At 39.9% G+C, this 18,213-nt stretch overlaps 1 protein-coding gene across 1 annotated transcript in view; it reads left to right on the top strand.

Moving 5' to 3' along the window:
- LOC132332073 (dynein axonemal heavy chain 5-like) overlaps positions 1–18,213 on the top strand; it is a 154,739-nt gene that overhangs the window by 42,427 nt on the left and 94,099 nt on the right. Inside the window, exons 37-41 of the mRNA XM_059856007.1 lie at positions 83–211; positions 612–827; positions 2,437–2,583; positions 4,137–4,309; positions 7,143–7,321. Coding sequence (XP_059711990.1) covers positions 83–211; positions 612–827; positions 2,437–2,583; positions 4,137–4,309; positions 7,143–7,321 — 844 coding nt within the window. The remainder of the gene's footprint in view (positions 1–82; positions 212–611; positions 828–2,436; positions 2,584–4,136; positions 4,310–7,142; positions 7,322–18,213) is intronic.

Raw genomic sequence — 18,213 nt, forward strand, 5'->3', positions numbered from 1 at the left:
ATTCTAATACAGCATTTAAAGACAAAATAAGAATGCCATATCAGATCAGTTGATGGAGGCTTTTTTTCTGATTCTTTTGTAGGCACATTTATTGAGTTTGTTTGACAATGTTAACCGAGTGGGATTTAATGAAAAAAACTACGACCAGATTTTATTGTTTGAATCTCAAGAAGGAGAACAGGTCAATATTATTGAACCAGTTTTAGCTCAGGTAATGAAAGTATATATTGCAGTTTTTCATGACTTGATTTAAAGTAGATTTATGTTTTAGAGACCAACAGTATTGCATGATGTTATTATTTTATTAGCTGAATGAAAACCTCCCAATGTGAACAGCAAGAGCAAAGAGTAGCAGGGACAGAACATTTGTGTCAGTTTGTAACGATTGCTTTACCTGTTTTCTCAGCAGTGCTGCTGTAAAGTGCCAAATCCATCACATATCTCTAGAAGGGCAGTGGAGCAGAAAGAGGAAAGGAATCTTTTAAAGATTAGAGAATAACAAATACGGAAATGGGAGTATGAAGGACTGGGAAAAAAGTCATGTAGAGCTCTTGCTTCTTGTGAATTATTCATAAAATAATTATCTGAAAGGACTTTCTTGTTTATTTCAGGGCAATGTGGAATTCTGGTTAGGTCAGCTGCTGAATGGGATTAGGAAAACAATCCACACCATCATTAGACAGGCGTCAATGGCCATTAACGATTCAGAATTTAAGATGTATGACTTTCAGGCAATGTTTCCTGCACAAATAGGGCTTCTGGGAATTCAAATTATCTGGACCAGAGATGCAGAGAAGGCACTGAACAGTACCAAAACAGACAAAAAGGTAGTATTTAATGAGTCTTTGGGGATTTATTAAAAGCATTGTTTGTAACAGTACATATTGCAAAAATTTAAAAGTAACATGTAGGAAAAAGCAGAAAGTACTAGTTAATTACCCAGAATAACAAATAAACTACCAGGAAAACAGAATAATAAAAAATGTGTTAAGGAGTCACACCTCCTCATTATCCCCCCAGCATGTGCCTTAGAATTGTTCCTAATCATGTGATTTTCTCTGTTGTTTTATTAGGGCAAGCATCTTAGGAAGAGACAGTTTCTTATTTTGAGAATATGGGGAATTTTATCATGTTACTTTCACAAAATCAAATTTGGAAAGAAATAAGAGCTCCTGAATTTTGGGGGAGTAGCTGTGCTTTGTGGACATAGGTCTACTCTATCCAAACGTATTAACTCCTTCAGTTGATGAGCTCTTTTTTTTAGGGAAGGGGAAGAATAGAATCCATTTCAGGAGGTGTTGGTTTAATCTCAAACACATGGATAAGATGCTGTTAAAAACCAAGGTGTCATTCCTAACAGTGAATCTATGAAAGAGCAAGGAGAGGATATGAGCTAAAGGGTTGCAAAACACCATTAATAGGGAATATACAGTGAGATTGAACAAAGAATGAGTAACAACATCCTACCATAAACATAAATGCAGGGCAAGTTCCATGCTGTACTTTGATACTGCGTGAAAGTAAGGGCTTTGACTATGGAGAAAACCATGTACTGCTACATATTCTGCATTGTTCAAAGTTTTAAAAGATCATAAACCTGATTTTAGTCCACTCTTGTTTGTAGAATAACTAGGTATAAATATTCTTTTGCATTAACAAGAAAACAACTTTTGTGGGTTTTTGGGCTGAACTGGATGTGTGGTTTTGGGGGGTGGGGAGGTTATTTAATTCTCTGTTAGTTTTAACAGTGTTTTTATCAATTTTTTTTCTCAGCAAACTGGGTGAGTTTTAGGCTCTGCATGTATTTACAGAAAGCTGGTGTGATTGTTCTGCCACATATTTGGAATGAGGTGTAAATGAGCTGCTCTTTCTTAAATCTTAGTGCTTTTGTTGTGTACATCACTGGCAGAGGATGATGCTATTTATGTAAGTCAGTATTGTGTAGTCAGTATTTGTGGAACTTTGTAACAGATCTGGTACTACAAAATAAATTATTATTTTAGCATCAGCATTTAAAATTATAGTAGGTTTCCCCCTTCCTCTGGTTAAAGGATGTGACAGATCTTCAGGTTCCTCTTCCCCCTAAAGCTTGAGCTGATATATACTACCCAAAATGATTGACTGATGGTTTTGAATATATGTAGGAATGCGGTCGGCTGAACATGTAATGTATAATAAAAAGAGCAAGAGTCTTGGAATAAAATCTTACAGTGACCTGTTCATCAAGCTATAACCTTATTGTACTCTGTTGGGTAAGAATGCATGAACGGAAGGCAGCCCACAAATCCAAATTTAGGATTCCAAGCCTAATAAATACAAAGCAGAATATGGACATTATAACCCTGGATATTTTTAAATTAAAAAAAATTAAAATTCTAAATATTGAAAGAACAAATGGTGTTTGTATTAATATGATCATTCTTGCTTGTGGAAAAGGTAATGCACACAACAAATCAGAAGTTCTTGGAACTTTTAAATGATTTGATTGACATGGCAACACACAATCTGACAAGAATGGAGCGGACAAAATATGAAACGTTAATCACCATTCATGTGCACCAGAAGGATATCTTTGATGATTTGGTAAGTTTTGGAAAACCATCAAGGGACTTTCTGTATGGAAGGTCTTGCGCATATAAAAAAAATATAAGCAAGTCTTAGAATCTATTCTCTTTGAGTAGCTCTGGCATTACTGCTGTGATAGACCATATCAGATTTAGTTTGATTTAATATAGATGTGATGCAGTGAGAAGGGGGAATTTATATATAGGTGTGTTCAGAAGTTTAGACTTCAGGTTTTTTAAATGGTTGTTTATACTCATCATGCACAAATTCACCGTGAGCAAAAGAGTTTAACTTTTGAAATTAAACTGTCTTCTCAATTTGAAGATTTAAGGCATTATTTGATTGAAATGTAAATGTAAAAAAAACTCTCTTTAGTATTCCTGTCAATCTTGTGATTTCTGATCCAGCCTATGTGTTGATGTAAGGTAATAGTTATTCAAAGGTAAAAGCAGGGAGGCTTCATATATTTGAAGAGAATAACAATAGATATACCAGATATTTTAGGGGTTTTGATAATTGAGTTGCATCAGGCTTCCTTTGGATATGTATGTTGAATAAGGAAAGCATAATTATAAAAATGGAAGTAAAACGACTTCCAAAGGACTTGAATGATGCAAAGGTCAATAAATCAATACTGATTGCTTAATTTATGCATATATGTTAGGAAGATAAAAATTAAGTGCATGTGTAAAGAAAATAGGAAACAATAAAGAAAAGTATTGAAAGAAAACTGATGGCTTCTAAGATAAGCATGGGGTTTTATTCTCTGCCTGTTGTTTTAAATTTATCTTCATATTATTTTTGTAATTAATTTAATGTCGTTAAAATTATGGAAAATGGTTTAAATTTGTAGGTTCCGTATGTGAAATATAAAGTCAGGAGCAAGCCCACAACTGGGAAAAGGGTTCTTAAATAATATATGTAATAATAGCCTTCTATCTTAAAAGATTATATTCTATTCTCTGCTAAACATACCCTTTAGTGATTGAGATAAAGGAGAGGGAAGTGGCTGAGATTCCAGAACTTCCCCTTCACCTTACACTGTGTTTGCAAGGCCAATAACCAGGGCAACATTTTCTGTAAGAGGCCAGTGGTTTTGAGATCTAGTGTCAATAATAATGAATCTATTAATTACCATAAATCTAAATATGTGTGTAACAACTTCATGCTGAAAATACAACCCAAATAAACAAGCACTCAGAAATCTATACACCATATTCAAATACTGTTCACAATTTAGTATTTCTGTGAGTAATGATGCAGTTACCATGCAGGACAGCCAGTATTGTTCATTTTTTATATTTTCCATGACTGTTTTTCAATATCTCTGTAAGACGCAATTCATAATCTCTGTGCCCAAATCAGAGGAAAATCAAAGCTGACACAAGGTTCAGAGCATGTCATAGACAGGTTTGAAAAGATAATTCCGAATGTCTTGATCCTGACAGATTCTGTGCTCATTCTTCAAGGTCATGAATTTATATTAAGTAGACTTTTTTTTCTCTATAGAATTTAAGATTAATTTGTTACTGATTCATTTCCATATTAATGATTTTTCTTTTCCATAATAGGTCCGTATGAACATTAAATCTCCATCTGACTTTGAATGGCAAAAACAGTCTCGATTTTATTTTCTTGAAGACTTGGATAAATGCGTTGTCAAAATCACTGATGTAGAGTTCACCTACTGCAATGAATACCTAGGCTGTACAGACAGGCTTGTTATAACTCCCTTAACTGACAGGTATTTGTAAAAGGAGTGAAATGCATAGTATTGGAGCTAAGATTTAATTCCTTTGACTAAATTATTTTAACTTTCATGAGTCAGAATTACTTTTGTTGCTCTACAATGCTGCAATATCGCTGGTGAACAGCAGAGGCCAGTGCTTATATATCCAGCTATTGGAAGCAGGTTGAATTTGAGTGTTTGCTTGAGCTACATGAGCTGTGATGGGCATTGAAAAATTTACTTGTTCTCAAGATAATTATGCCTGAACCCCATACACTTCACCAGCCTAAACGGAGTCAGCCTAAACACCAATATATTGCTTCTTTCAAAAGACAAGAAGTTGCATGAGAATCTGGAATTACAGCAAGTGATTAATTTGAAGTCAACCTGTAGGAAAAAGCAGTAACTCAGGACATACCATTGCATAACTAGTGCCAGTATGGTTTTAAGCAAGGCCTATGGAGATTTACAGGAATACAAACACAGAAAAACTCTGAGGGCAATCACAAGGAGGTTTTTATTGCTGGAGTGTTAGTCATACAGCACAGTATAAACTTCATTAGAAGCCTATTTTCCTATAGTGCTTGACTGGTGCTTCAGCTAGACTAGAGGCAGATGTATTTGCTATGCCAGAGCTTGTTCCTTTATATCTGGATACAAATGTCAAAATTATTGCCTGTTCAGTCATTTATAGAATTATAGAATGGTTTAGATTGGAAGGGGCTTTAAAGATCATCTAGTTACAACGTCTTACTTTGGACTGGGACATTTTTCACCAGACCAATTTGCTCAAAGCCCCATCTTGAGTTAATGTTGGATTTCTCTTTGCATTCTTTGTGCTACTAGATTTTATTTATTAATGAAAACTCAGATTTTTGTCTGTTTCTGAACAAAAATTATTCCCTGTGAGCTATTTCAGAGAGCCAAACCTCTGCATGTGGATACCTGGCTTTTAATAAGTAACACATCTCCCAAATTCTATGTTATGCACCCTACTGTTCCTATATTAGATAGAAGTTTGTTTGCAGCAGTACACATGCAGTTGATTAGTGGCTATGGCAGTACTAAGGCACTGAAAATATTTTTACCCACCAGGGGAGCCAGTATCAATAAAATATCATTCAATATTTGTTCACTGAATTAAAATGCAGCCAGGGAAGTGGTTTTGGCACCATGCCTGCCAGAGTTCAAAAGTGTTTGGACCAAGCTTTCAGGGACATGGTGTGGTTTTTGGGTTTGTCCTGGGCAGAGCCAAGAACTGGACTGGAACCGGACATAGGATATATCATGATTCTACAAGGTGCCGTGTCACACAAGATTGAAAATTAGCACAGGATGATATGATTGAAGAAAACAAGCCTTTTAAATGAGTTTAAACTATAATAATAATAACAACAACAACAGAACGAGGAGGCATATCTCTCTTTGGACAAACCTGGAAGAGCCAAACAAAGCTGCAGGGATTGGAAGCTACCCACTGTCACATACTGAAATGGTATTTGAAGCAGAGATGTTTCCTAATGTTAGCATGGGAAACTTATGTGCCTAAGCAATGTAGCACAACAGATTTTATTCCCCTTGTAGGCTTTTCCCATCTTAATATTTGTAATACTGCTGCGTGGAATTGTCTGATCTTCTGAAAATTTTCAGGTAATGGTGTCTTAATCAGCTTGGAGTCAAGTTCTGTTTGGCTAATGATTTCATGTTCAGAGAGATTCCCTAAGCACATGATAAATACACACAGCTGGTAGTACATTGCATTAAGGTATGAATGCTCCTACACATCATATCAGACACAGTCCATGTCATGGCATACACCAAAAATGAAGTGAAAGGTCTGCATAGAACTTGTGCTATGTATTCAGTTTGTCCTTACCTCATTTTCAGTAGCAGAATTGTTAGGAGTGGTATTTTTTTTGTGTTAAATGGTGGCCTCTTAACTGGTCACTGAGCAATAAGGTGAAAAAGCATTCTTACTGCTATTGTATTAGAATGAGTATTCTGTGGTTTCTTAAGAAGTCATACTAGGTGCTATCATTTAGGATTTTTTCCAGGGCCCATTTTATCTCCCCACATATATCATAAAGCTAATGAGTTCCACAGTGCCAAAATGTGTTTGTTGTGAATTTGGAGCATTGGAGATTAGAACAACAGACTTCCTTACATCCTTCAGTAACCTCCACATCACCTGGGAAGGCTGAGACTTAAACTTCAGGATCTCAACCCAGGATGGACGCTGAAGAAGAATATGGTCATAGGACTCATAGATTCCTCCTCTTTCTCCATTGCCCATTGCAATCTCAGCTCTCATCCATTGCCCTCCTGGAACTCAAACACCTCACATGACTGGCAGCAATGCTGTGGTTTGGCATGCTGCTGTGGAAACATCAAGAACAGGAGGTGCTTCCAGCCTCTGTGCCTCCCTACTGCCAGATCAGAGAGCCCATCATGAGTACTCTGGGAAAATGGAAGGAGGGGGAAAAGGCAGAAATCCAGTGGCTCTGGGTGCTGCAGAATGAGGCTGTAGTGGAGGAAGGGTTTATGATAATCTGAGAAAATCACAATACTACAGTATTTTGGTATTCAGCATTTAGAACTGGCCTGTGGATTTCCTGGGCTATTGCAGTCATGGCTGTGCTGGATGAGTGCTTTTCTGCAGGTGGAACAAAGCTGGTCCTGGTAACTCAGCTTCACAGTGCACAAGGGGGTGACTGAGGACTCACCACGTGGAAATACATTTCTGCCCCCTTCCCCAGCTCTGGATAATATTTTTGTGGTGGTTGCATTGATAGACTTCAAGTAATTAATGGTAGGAAAAGATTCACAGATCTGTTTGTTCTGTCTTTAGGTGTTACATCACTCTGGCGCAGGCCCTGGGCATGAGTATGGGTGGTGCACCAGCAGGACCTGCTGGGACAGGGAAAACAGAGACAACTAAAGACATGGGCAAATGCCTGGGAAAGTATGTTGTGGTTTTCAATTGTTCGGACCAAATGGACTATAGAGGACTTGGTCGTATCTATAAAGGTAAGAAAATACCTTTTATTTATTCTTTTTAGAGTTGTAAGTTTTTACCCCTTCCATGTAGTGAGTTAGCAATGATTTGGAGAGCATTTTCACCTCTGTTTCCTCTTATTTCCAGGCATTCATCAACTTTACCTGCTATTTGATTTTATTTGATTTTTCCTTTCTTTCTTCCTGCATGTTTTCCAGTACTTTTTTGTTTGAATATTCTTCAATGGTGTTTCCCATCTATGTCTTCTTTTCTTTTTTTCCTTTTAATCCTTTTTATTGTTTGAATGTTTTTTAATGCCTCTATCCTACCCCTTCCATGTGGAGAGGATTTATATTTATTATTTGCTATTTTTGTGTCAAACAAGACAATCAAATGTGAAGCTTAATGCTGTTATGCAAGTCAAGGAAGTATTCAGAGTGTTTCAGTGTCTTTTTTAACTACAGGACTCTTTTGAAACCAGGAAAATGACATAGTGGTCAAACTCTGATAACTCTTCATGATTAGCAAAATTTTGAGTTTAGTTTTGCAAACAGCAATCAGTGATTCCAAATTTCGTTATAATGGTCTGTTTTATTGAATATAGCTGCATTTATAGATGGACTGACAGACCACAGAACGCCACCATTTTCTGTGAGTGGTGGGCTTTTAACTATAACACAAGGCATCATTGCCGGGGTCTCTCTTTCTAGCTGGTCAGAGTGACCCCGACTAAAGTTCGAAAGTTTCTTTTCCCAGCCCGGTGCTTGAAGAAGAAGTCAGGGCTCTTCATTTTTTCGGTCTCAAGATTGTTTATTGCATCTTATCTATAAAGTTCTTTCTCCCTGTCCAGCCGAGATCCGAGATCCGTTTGGCAGGACAGCCAGAGGCACTCCCCCGTCCTCCAGGGCGGTGTTATCTTTATATACTACAAACTACGTGTACAATATTTACAGTTATTTTCCAATACCTATCATCTATATTAGACAGTGAGTTTCTACTTTAGACCAATCTAAAAGTGCCAACATCACCAGACAAGATGGAGGTAGAGAAGAAGAAGAAAGGCTAGACACGCCCAAATCCCTCCATCTTGTCACCAGAAACCCCTATACCAAAAATCTTAAAACCTACATTTAGACTCTGTAATTATTTTATTCTTACACTATTTACACTATTGTGGCTTTTATCTCTTTCTATAAAGGTGACAAGTTATTCCGTGGTTCATAATCGAACCCACTGGTGTTCTGGGCTGTGTGCCAGGGTCTCCAAGCCCCCTGGCAAGGGTCCCAGGAAACTCCGGACTCCCAAAGGAATGTCCTGAGTTCCGACATCTCCCCCTTCTGTTTGCACCAAGAAGACCTCTTTGGCAGCTTGGCTGACAACCCGCCATATACACAAAAGAATGCATGGCGCAATGAACAAGAGAACTAAAAGCCCTACTAAAATATAACAAGCAATCATCTAACAACAGTTCTACAACACCACTGATTCCCACACCCATGAAGAGACCCAAAGTCCACAGTCTTCTGTGGGCAAAACACAAGGGTTGGAGTCTCTGTGCAGTCCACATCTCTACATCTTCTTTTCTGCTTATGGAATGGTCAGCGTTTTCTTGCCCACGCTTCTTGTCAGCATTATCTTGCACTGGATGGAGTTTCACATTCTTCACTGAGATTCACCTGGACTTTTGTACCTGCTAAAACACAAACAAATCCACGCCCCCGAAGAGACTGGAGGATTTTCTCAAAATCTCGGAGGTGAAGAATGGGTCCTGATATGAAAATAAAACATTGATCAACTCTGTTTCAGTCTCTATGCAATTGCATAGGGAAATGTAAAACGACAGCAATTAGAAATCAATTAGATAATACACATAACCAATAACACATCTGAAATCATACAATTGTCAAACACTACAACACTGAACTGTCATCCCAGAGTCTGCGACAGCTGATGAACCTTACAACAACAGAGAACTGGAGAATCCATGTCCGGATTCATGTTTCTCCAAACTCCTTCTGAAAACAGGCTCAGCTATCATAGACAGTCAAATTGCCAAGCCAAAAGGACTTGAATACTTTTTGATGCAGAAAACATCTGGGCTGATTGTCAATCACTCCATTCAAGTAGAGCTAGGACTTGGCCAGAGCCCGAACTCTAATTGATGGATATCACTTAGCACATTCTTAAAATGAGACTCTTAAAAAACAGCAATTATGAATAGGAAACCTTAGGATTAAAGATCTATCAAACCATTAAATAATTGGATCCTTCTGAAACTTCTGTTGGGATAGAAATTCTTCAAACACAGTAGACTTCTTGAATTCTTGGCTGAAGTACCTCTGTAATAACTGAAGAAACAATAAATGAAGAAAACCACAAAAGCGGCAATTTGGATTTAAAAGAAATCCAAAAACCTGTGAGTAGTTAGGAAATAAAGACAAGATTCTGAAGAGACGTGGCTTCTCACAAAAGAGATAGTGGAACACTGGCTGGCTATAAACACTACAATACCCTGATAATAATTCTTATCACAAATTCTGAGAATTCTCATTATATAATCAACTTATCAACAGGAAGTATTTGAAGGAGTTAAGACAACCTTTTTAAAGTATTCATATAACATTAACAGCAATCCTTATTTATCAGTATTACCTATAAAATCTAAAAATAACAAAGGTTACAAACTCACTGACAACAATCCCTAAAACTCTGAACCATTGGAGAATCAGCTGATGACCCCACAGATAGGATCTGATTGATGTTTCTCAAATGCTCTGTCTTCAGAGACACTTTGAGTAATTGAATCCTTACTAATACTTCTATCTTTATATGGTGCCGTCTCTCTCCCTGAGAGGCATTTTTCAAAATAGATTTCCATCTACATCATATTTGGAATAACATTGATTTGCATTGATTTTCCCTTCTTTTTTCTGTATCTTGGGCAAAAGCCTGGTGCTTTCTCACTTTTCTCTGATTTTTGGACAACTTTTTTTTTTTTTTTTTTTTTTTTTTTCCACGCCCATCTTTTGCATCTGAGACTTGATCATCTGATATATGCTGTTTCTGTCACTTCTGTGGGACTAGCCTGTTGAAGAGCTCGGTGTGCCTCACTCAACATGTGCTGCACCCGCGAAAAATCTCCAACTTGAGATTTTGATGGAGGCTAAAACTGTGTGCTGGCTGCTGCGGTTGGCTGGGTGCCCATTGCCCTGGGATCGGAGAGGGGTGGTACCTGGGGCAGCCTCTGTACCCTGATCACGCCCCGTCTCTGCCTGTGCCGTCATGGGAGTGTGGACAACCCCGCCCCGACCGCGCCTCCCCTGCGCTCGTCTCGGCGCAGGCGCGGTCTCGGAAATGTCCTTCTCTCTCTGATCGACACTAGTACAGCTCAGATCCCATTCTGGCCCCGTGCCAACACCCGCAGCCGGCGCGCGGTCCCTGCTCGGCCGGTGCCCGTCCCGCGTCCGCGAACTGGGGAAAAAACCCTTCGCGCCCCGACTTCCGGGTCCTGCATCATCACCGCGCGTCTCCTGCGTCTGCCTACGGGCACCGCTTGGAGCCCTGCAGCTGCTCCAAGTTTACCGCCCGCGTCTGACGTGGACGCTATGATTTGAGAGCCCTTCCCGGACGTCCCGCGGGTCTCGCCCTGCGCGCACGTCTTTGGCACTGCGCCAGCTGAGGCTGCCGCTGTCGGTGTCGCGCTCACAGCCCCCGCGCCGAAACTCGCGTCCCCCTCTGCCTCTGCGCTCCCCCCGCAGCTCGCCGCCGCCGCCCCGCAGCCACGCTCGCCGCAAGAGAGCAATCCCTCCTCCCCCTCCGGTCCCCGTTCGCCCCCCCTTTCCGACTTGGACGCTTTTCCCGTCCCTTTCCCCTGCTGTTTTCGCGAACTGGGAGGGTTTGCCCCTACAGGGCGTTCTTGCCCCTCCGGTTCGCTAGATGAAAATCCTAATTCATCTGGGGTAAGGACCGTATTTGCGTCCGAATCGGAACCCGAACTCCCCGCTGTTTCTGGGGTTTCAGGGCGTTTTGGAGGCCTCCTGGACTTTCGGGGTAGAGGAATTGAAGGCGGTAAAGCTACTTCCCGCTCCCTCTCATCGGGAGCTATTTCCCACTCCCTCTCATCGGGAGCTACTTCCCGCTCCCTCTCATCAGGAGCTATTTCCCACTCCCTCTCATCGGGAGCTACTTCCCGCTCCCTCTCATCGGGAGCTACTTCCCCAGGGCTGGTTGGGACCAGAGACAATCTCTGCTTTGAGCTTTGCTCTCCTCCCCCCGCCCCTGTGGGATTCACAATTAATGACCTTTTAGCTCTACTCCGGGATCTTGCCGTAATTGCCTCTAACATGATCCTTGCTGGGGATAAAAGCTTCAAGGCCGTTTTACCTTTTTTCAGAGATTTTCACAAGGTGTGTGGCTGCCAGACCTTGTAAGGCTGACAAAATCCTTAACTGTTCCTGAGAGCATGTCCCCTCCATGTTCTCAAATCTCAACCTTCTTACCAAAAGCTGAATCATTTGCAAGGTCCGTCCGGAGGTCGCCCTGGTCACTGGCCCCCCCGCCAGATCTGGATGCGAGTCTGTTTAGCAGAAGTTGAATCTTGGATCTTCTGTGTGGATTTTTTTTTTTTTTTCCCTTTTTTTTTTCTTTTTTTTTTTTTTTTTCTTTTTTTTTTTTTTCTTTTTGGGAGTGCCTGCTTCTTTTCCTTGTCCTTTTTTGTTCTCTTCACGGGCTGTGTTTCAGCGACTGATGTCTGGTGGCGTGGCTGCCTGCCAACTGCCCACCTGGATGCTTTCTTGCTGCCCAACATGTCGTGGTCTCTCTTTTGCAGCCCATCTCTTGCAGCCGTCTCTCTTTCCGCCCATCCGGGTTGTTCTCTTGCCGCCCAGCTCTTGCAGCCCACCTGGGAATGCCAAATGCCGGGTCTTTCTTGCAGCCAAGCCAGGGAACGCCAGTTGCCGCATCTTCCTTCGAGCCCACCCAGGGACGCCAGTTGCCAGGGTCTCTCTTTCTAGCTGGTCAGAGTGACCCCGACTAAAGTTCGAAAGTTTCTTTTCCCAGCCCGGTGCTTGAAGAAGAAGTCAGGGCTCTTCATTTTTTCGGTCTCAAGATTGTTTATTGCATCTTATCTATAAAGTTCTTTCTCCCTGTCCAGCCGAGATCCGAGATCCGTTTGGCAGGACAGCCAGAGGCACTCCCCCGTCCTCCAGGGCGGTGTTATCTTTATATACTACAAACTACGTGTACAATATTTACAGTTATTTTCCAATACCTATCATCTATATTAGACAGTGAGTTTCTACTTTAGACCAATCTAAAAGTGCCAACATCACCAGACAAGATGGAGGTAGAGAAGAAGAAGAAAGGCTAGACACGCCCAAATCCCTCCATCTTGTCACCAGAAACCCCTATACCAAAAATCTTAAAACCTACATTTAGACTCTGTAATTATTTTATTCTTACACTATTTACACTATTGTGGCTTTTATCTCTTTCTATAAAGGTGACATAATCGTGGTTCATAATCGAACCCACTGGTGTTCTGGGCTGTGTGCCAGGGTCTCCAAGCCCCCTGGCAAGGGTCCCAGGAAACTCCGGACTCCCAAAGGAATGTCCTGAGTTCCGACACATCATAAACAAAATTTTCACTGTTGTGATATCTCCTGAAAGCTAAAATATAACTAAATAATATAATATTTATTTTCAATTAAGAAGCCAGTGAAGCTGGCCATGATTTTTTAAGCAGAGGAACATTTCTGAGCTAGAAACTGAACCACCTGTTCATGTGAATACCTTCAGTTAAGGTCACAAATTTCTCATTGCACCTCTTGTAACCCCCACAGATTTGGGCCAAGTCTTACTTGCACATCTTTTATCATGTGTGCAGACCTTTAGTGTCACAGGTTTATTTTGCTCATTATTATTAGACAGAAGAGGCCTGGGATATCTGAGTATGCTCATAATGCCGAGCACAGTCATTTGCTGTACCTGCAATCATCAGTCTGTAAGGGAGATGTCAGCTTTTGTTTCTCTTTGCAGTGAGTTTGTCTTTGATGTCACCAAAGTGTTGTTGTTTTCTGCTCTGCTCCTTTTGTGAGAATATTTGTATCTCTTTATGTAAGCACCTCTTTTTCTGGCTCCATGGTGATTTCACTTCTTTGTGTTAAACTGTTTGACACCTAGTTTTTTATCCTTGCTTTTTTCTGTCTTCTTATCCTGAGCATTTTGGTAACTTATCCTTTCCCATTTCAGACTGAGGTAGTAGTGACCATTGCAGCTGGTCGTTGCTTTCTTTTATTAAAACTGGACACAATTTCCATGTCTAAAAGCACAAGTTGAGTTTTAGGGCTCAGTTTTCTTTTTCTGTTGTTTTTCTATTTGCTGACCATTTTCCATGTAGTATTGTCGTCGTATGCTTCAGAAGCAAAGTAATACTGTGTAATGTGTCCTTCTTTGGCTGCCTCATTTAATGGCATGCTGGTTTCAATATAAGCTAGAAAAAATATTTATAGAACTCATCTAATTGCTGCTCAAGCAACCATGATGCCTGTGACTGCTTACTTTGGTAAATTTGCAAGTGGGATCATAGCTTTCTTCTCTGAGAATCTGCCTGAGAATTCGGTAATAGATCCAGCTGAATAGAGCCTTAATAGGGTGGGTGAATTTTCAGCATTCATATGGTTGTTGTGTGTCTGGGAGTAAAAGTAAGATTCTGTTCTTACATAAGCCATATTGGTTCTTTTGTTTTAGAAGGAACATTTTAAGTCAGTTGTTTTGGACTGAGTGTCACTACTTGGAAGGGCCTGGCTTGCAATCACCTTTTTTATGTCTTTAAAATATCTGAAATTTCTTGAAGAATAGATATATTGAAGTCAAGGAAGGAAATGAGCTCTTTTTGATTTAATATAAAGGGCAAAGTGAGTTCAGATAAAGAATCTTTATTGCACATGAGGTCTTCAATGGAAAAAAAAGGATAGTTCTTCTTGGCTGTAGAAACACTTTCATGTAGACTGATAAGAAAGATCTCATTAACACACTACATATTTCAGTGCTCACAATGGGAAACTTTTCAGAATTCCACATGTCTGTGCTAGGCTTGGTGCTCCATCACCAGAGTTTGCAACCCAAGCTTTTCACTTTATCTGGTGCTGTGGGTCAAGTCATCAGATATTAGCAGGTTTAGCAGTGAGGAGAAAAGAGGCAGGGAGAGGTGGCGGTGTCCTGTCTGCAGGCATGTTTCCAGACTTCTTCTGTAAAGACAGGAAGTTTCATCTTCAGAAACAAGAAATAGAAAAAGATAACTAATATAGCATATACTGTACACTACAAAATTGTGATTTGAAGCTCTTCTGGTTGGGTCAGAGCTGAGTTTTGAGCTGAAAACTCAGCTGTTTCTATCTGCTTTGTTTTTCTGTGTGACTCAAGAAATTCATAGGCAGATGATCTAGTTGATATATTCAAGGCCTAGACTTTGATCTTTGATGGTTTTGTTTTTCAAATTTGAACCAAAATGTAGATTCAGATACAACTTGTCACCTGAACTGGACCAGAGGTAACCTGAGACAGTACCAGGGATTCAAGTGGGAAGATGAATTTTCAAGTTTTCCCATATATCAAATTCAGTGTTGAAATTGCCCATAAGTAGCAAAACAGGGATACTTGATCACTGTTCCTGAAAAGTGTTGGTGGATACCCTTCAGGAAACCTTTTGTCTGTGGTTTCCTGTGGATGGGTATAAAGTTGTGTTTGCTTTGGTTCTCTTCTCTATAGTTACAGTCAAGCAATTACCTGAAGTAACTTTTTGTGATTTGGTATTTAATGCAATATTAAGTGTAAGATTTTACAATTTTCTTAATTCAGAAGGTGAATACACAAGTCTGGCACTCTGTAAATTCTTTCAGGTCCAATGATCACTTTTTAGTTTGCTGCTTCTGGGTTGTGCTTTGGCTAGACAGAGCTTTGTTTCAGCGACATTTCCATTTAATTATATCACTATAGCTCTACTCCTGTGTAAAATCTGGGGGAAAATGTGGAAAAATACATGGAAGGAGACATGGCTCTGCATTGCAGATATGTGTTTTGTAGTCTGGGGCTAATAGCTATTCTGTGAGATTCTTTCATCGTTTGAGAACCAGGTTTGTAGGATGTCTGTACTGATTGGGGCTGGGGCATTGCCATATTTTTTAGATATAAATAAAGATCTCTTTAGTCCTGTCATCTATTTTCTGCTTTTACTCCATTCACATATTTCTTAACCATCATATGTTCAGCATGGAGACATGCTGAATTTAATTCACAATATCACAAAATTACATTGTCTCTGAGCTGTTTTGCTGCAGAGAGTTTGCTTGCTGTGCCTTTGCTTGTGTGTGTTTTTAGCATAGATGTGTATTTTCTTTCCTTTTTCAACACCACCAGAATGAAATAATTTTGCAAGTACTGAGTTTATTCAAAGCTGTGGGATGTTGGCTTTGTCTGAGAATGAGGTTTCCTAACTCCATGCAGCAGGTGGCATTACAGAACAAGTGAATTTTTTTTTCCTTTCCCAAAGAAAAAATTATTTGGTCAGAACTGAACCTCACAATTCTATAGAGAAATTACTTTCAAAACCCTTAAAGATATGGACAGTGAGTGTAAGAGACAATATTATACAGGACGAAGTTTCTTAGTTAAAAACTATCCAGCTTTAGAGATTTTCCTTGCTGCATCTTTCTAAAGAGTAGATATTTATGTTTAATAAACAAAGCAGAAAACCCCCACTTTTTTGGTTTCTTTTTAGGATGGATCCTAGGAGTCATATCGCACATGTTACAAAAGGGGACAAATGAATTTGAAAAATCTCTGCAATAAGTTTTTTTAGCAGGGAGCAGCAAGAATGGGGCAGCTCCATGAGGGAAGATGAGCCAGGAGCTCAGGGTGATCAGCACAGGGGCAGGGGCAGGGACTTCACTCAGCTGGGCACAGTCCCACAGCAGGGCAGGCTGTTGGCAGCTTGTTCCCATCAGCAGTCCAGTGACATCAGATAATGTGAAATGACCAGCTGGATACAGGATTTGTCTGGGAAGTTTAGTCAGAGCCAGCAGGAGGCAGGACTGGGGGTAACACTGTGGAGCTGTGGGCTCCTCCAGGAAGTTCATGCAGCAGTTCAGGAGAAGAGGAGATGGGACTGTGCACAGCCCTGCACACAGCACAGTTCTGACCTGCCTGAGCTACAGTGGAACTCCTGGACTGGATAGAAGCTCCAGGAAGGGCTGTTGAGGGCATCCAGGGCCCAGATATTCCTCACAAAATAAACATCAGTTAAAGGACTTGGTGCCACACCAATGAAGTCACGAAATATTCTTCATTTGTTTTCAAAGACAGTAGGATTGAGTATTTAATATTTTAAATTTGGTAACTTTTGATAGAATTACTTCAATCTTTGTATCATTATGCCATTGTGGCATTTGTATATATTCCACTTGCTTTTAATTTTTTTAATTAAGTCCATGTAACTTTTCATCCTCTTCAGATTCTTTTCCTTTGGAGTATCTTTTTTCCTTATAATATCATAGAAATTAATTAGAAGCAGTTTGGGGAAAGGTTACATATGGAATTGAGATAATTTTCATGGGAGATCTGCAGTATTGCCCTGACTGAATTAAGCCTTAAGAAGCCAATTTTGCTTGTACTACCACTGATTTTGACCTGGTTTGACTCTAGTTCTTTTCTTCCAAAATCGCATGGGTAAAAAAGACCAATTGATGCAACATTATTAAAATAATTGGTTAATGGCCATGAAAAAACATAAAAAATGAATGTCAGGAAAGAAACATAAAAATGGCATTAAGTGCACTTGAGGCAACATCTTAAAGGGCAAGAGAAGATCAGACAAGGAAAAGTAGAGGGAAGGGAAGTAGCATATTATGAGAAGAACAGGCTGAGCAAAGGCAAAAGAAGGAAAAAATCAAAAGAAAACAAGACAAAGTGAAAGAATATGTCTTCATAGTATTGTTATTGATTTTTGAATACTTTCTCTTGAACTAAAGCTCTTAAGGAATCAACTTTACACATAAACCACCCATAGATATATTTTACCAGTGCTATAGGCATTGCCATATAAAGTATGGGGATTCAGGGGAGCTCTGGGCATGGTTATTCAACATTGCAAACACAAATGCCTTTTCTTGGACATGTGCCCTATTTCTGCATTTAGTACTGCCTTCAAACTGCTTAAGCCAAGCTGAGGTCAACCACTCAGGGGAGTGAATTAAACTCCACTTCTGAACATTTCTAGGTATGGACCCAGGCAATTGGAAATACTAGTGCCGTATGGTCTTTGGGAAGGGAGGGATGGCATCCATGAAGCTCCTGCATAGACTTACCAGCCTTTGTCTCTTGTCAAAGGGGTGTGAAAGAGGAGGGGATTATGTAGCTTTCCCTCTACTGCTCTGGAAGGTTTTCACTACTCCCCTATTTTGATCCTGTTAGCATGATACAGAAGAAGGAGTGCTTGACTCTCCCAAAAGCCATTAATTTCATGATGTTTGTGGGTACTACTGTCTGTCCAGAATGCCATGGCCTGTTCCAAGTAACAATTCTAAGTGTAACATCAGATTCTTTCCTCTATCCTGAACAGTAAATGTTAATCTCCAGTAATTTTTAGCCTATGAATCAATTTTTATAAAGTGATACAATGCTTCTGTCAGAAATGTAGTGGTCTCTATTTGGTTTTGTGCTTTTCATTTAGGTAGATGTTTCTCAAGCTCATCTTTGACAAGTTCATCCCCTGCGTAGATGAGTTTCCATGCTATGTTTATGCTACTATAGTACTAGTTACTATGCTACTGGTTTCCAGGCACATTTATGCTACTATATGGTACTATACACAATATTAATTAACACTTTCTGCCTAATGGTTGCTGTAGAAGTCTAGGATTCTTTGTAA

This window comes from Haemorhous mexicanus, chromosome 1 (assembly GCF_027477595.1).
Source record: "Haemorhous mexicanus isolate bHaeMex1 chromosome 1, bHaeMex1.pri, whole genome shotgun sequence".
Classification (NCBI taxonomy): Eukaryota; Metazoa; Chordata; class Aves; order Passeriformes; family Fringillidae; genus Haemorhous; species Haemorhous mexicanus.